The following is a 2,384-nucleotide window of genomic DNA, read 5'->3' as shown; positions in this document are numbered from 1 at the left end:
CCTTATGCAGTAAGGTCCTTCCCAAGTTGGGCCTAGGGGACTGGTATTTTTGGGTTTTGTGCTCTGCATTACCCTTTTCAATACTAGGTTTCCTGGGACGAACCTTCTTTGTCAAACTTTCTTGTTGTAATATCATGTTGCTCTTTGCTGATAGGCAGCGAGACGTAATTGGGAGTCGAGCCTCTTTTCTTCCAACAAGTCGAGTTCTCCATTCATGCCTTCTGTGTTATCATCGTCGTTGTGGATGACAGTTCTTAGAGGTTGGCATTTCAATTTTTACAGGGAGTACGGCCTCGACGCCATACGCCATGGAGAAGGGTGTTTCACCCATAGTAGTTCGGCTTGTCATTCTGTATGCCCATAAGACCTTGGGGAGTTCCTCGGCCCATTTCCCTTTTAGATCGTTGAGTTTCTTTTTTAGGGTATACTTCAATATTTTATTGACTGCCTCAACTTGCCCATTAGATTGTGGATGGATCAGCACCGAGAAGTCTTTTTGAATGCCCAGGCTGTCGTAGAATCTGCGTGTTGAGGCATTGTCGAACTGTTTCCAGTTGTCGGATACTATTGAGTGGGGAACCCCGAACCTGCACACAATGTTACTCCACATGAAGTTGGTGCAGGCTGCTTCCATGGTTGTAGTCAGAGCCTTTGCCTTTGCCCACTTTGTATAGTAGTCTACTACGACGATGGCAAATTTAAAGCCTCCAAGTGCAAGGTGTAATGGCCCAATTAGGTCAACCCCCCATCTTTGGCACTTATCACAACGTCGAGCGTATTGGAAAGCATCCTTTTTTAGCGTGGGCCAGTAGTATCCTTGCCTCAAAACCTTAAGAGCTAAAGACTGCCCCCCAGTATGATTTTCGCAGACTCCTTCATGGATTTTTTAGAGGACCATCTGGCCTTCGTCATCATCCAGGCACCGCTGTAGAGGTGTTGAATAGCCTCGTCGGTAAAGCAAACCGTCGTACAATAAGTATCTGGCAGCTCTATACCTGATCCGTCTGGCTTCATCTTTATTGTTTGGCAATTGTGCATCCATTAGGTATTGGATGAGTGGCGTCATCCAATTTTCACCTGTTTGGATTATTAGTGCCTTATTTATTTCCTCAATGGTCGGCCGTTCCAATTCTTCAATAGGAACGACCCCTAGTGCGTCGAAATCTTTTGAAGATGCTAGCTTTGCTAGAGCATCGGCGTTTGTGTTTTCGGCTCGTGTTATCTAAAGTATCTCATAGTTTTTAAACTTGACGAGTTATTCCTTCACCTTTCTTAAGTACGCACCCATTTTCTCACCGTGCACTTGGTATTCTTCTTTCACTTGTCCGATGACCAATTGAGAGTCGCTGAAGATGCTGAGCCTCTCGATCTTTAAGTGACAGGCCAATCGCAACCCCGCAATTAGCGCCTCGTATTCCGCCTCATTATTCGATGCCTTCAATTTGAATCGAACCACCGAGGTAATCTTGTGGCCTTCTGGGCTGATCAACAAGACGCCGGCTCCTGACCCGTTATCGTTCAACGCTCCATCCACGTAGAGCTTCCATTATGTATTCTCGACATCTTCTGGCGTGGCGGGAGCCAGTCTATGGGAGAACTCGGCTAGAAAATTGGCTAGCGCTTGGCCCTAGATCGCTGTTCTTGGTACATACTTAATGTCGAACTGGCTTAACTCTACCGACCATTTGAGAAGTCGACCAGAGGTTTCAAGTTTTTGTAGCACCTGTCTCAACGGGTGGTTTGTGAGAACCCGTATTTTGTGAGATTGGAAATATTACCGAAGCTTCCTTGAAGCTACCATCAGGGCAAGGGCCAAGCGTTCCATTTCGATATATCTTGACTCAGCGTTGAGGAGTCTTTTGCTCACATAGTAAATTGGCAACTGTACCCTTTCTTCTTCTCTTATTAGCACGGAGCTTACGGCGTGTTGGGACACGGAGAGGTATAGGCTAAGCTCCTCATCGGGGTTGGGCTTTGACAGGATTGAGGGCTTGCCCAAATGCTCCTTCAATTTCTGGAAGGCCTCTTCACATTGCGGTGTCCACTCAAAACGCCTACTCCCTTTCAAAGCATCGAAGAAGGGGACGCACTTGTCTATCGCTTTTGATATAAATCTGTTTAGGGCGGCGACGCATCCTGTCAACCTTTGCACCTCTTTTGGTTTAGTTGGAGACCGCATATCCTACAGGGCTTTAATCTTTTCAGGGTTAGCTTCTAACCCCCGGTTGCTGACCATGAAACCAAGGAATTTCCTTGACCCAACTCCAAAGGCGCATTTTTAGGGATTTAGTTTCATGTGGTATTTTCTTAATACACCAAACATTTCACCCAGATGGTCGATGTGTTGGTTGGCCCTGGCACTTTTCACAAGCATATCATCGACG

The 2,384-nt window shown here is 46.4% G+C and overlaps 1 protein-coding gene across 1 annotated transcript; it reads right to left on the bottom strand.

Moving 5' to 3' along the window:
• Positions 1-229: 229 nt before the first annotated feature.
• Positions 230-2,179, bottom strand: LOC112094323. The gene is made up of 4 exons (XM_024174924.1): positions 1,799-2,179; positions 1,268-1,540; positions 896-1,222; positions 230-844 (listed from the first exon to the last, which is right to left on the bottom strand). The coding sequence occupies exons 1-4, from the start codon at positions 2,177-2,179 to the stop codon at positions 230-232; spliced, it is 1,596 nt and encodes a 531-aa protein (XP_024030692.1).
• Positions 2,180-2,384: the final 205 nt, after the last annotated feature.

Source organism: Morus notabilis, unplaced genomic scaffold, assembly GCF_000414095.1.
Source record: "Morus notabilis unplaced genomic scaffold, ASM41409v2 Scaffold352, whole genome shotgun sequence".
NCBI lineage: Eukaryota > Viridiplantae > Streptophyta > Magnoliopsida > Rosales > Moraceae > Morus > Morus notabilis.
The sequence above is the reverse complement of the archived record's forward strand: the minus strand, read 5'-3'. Positions and strand labels throughout refer to the sequence as shown.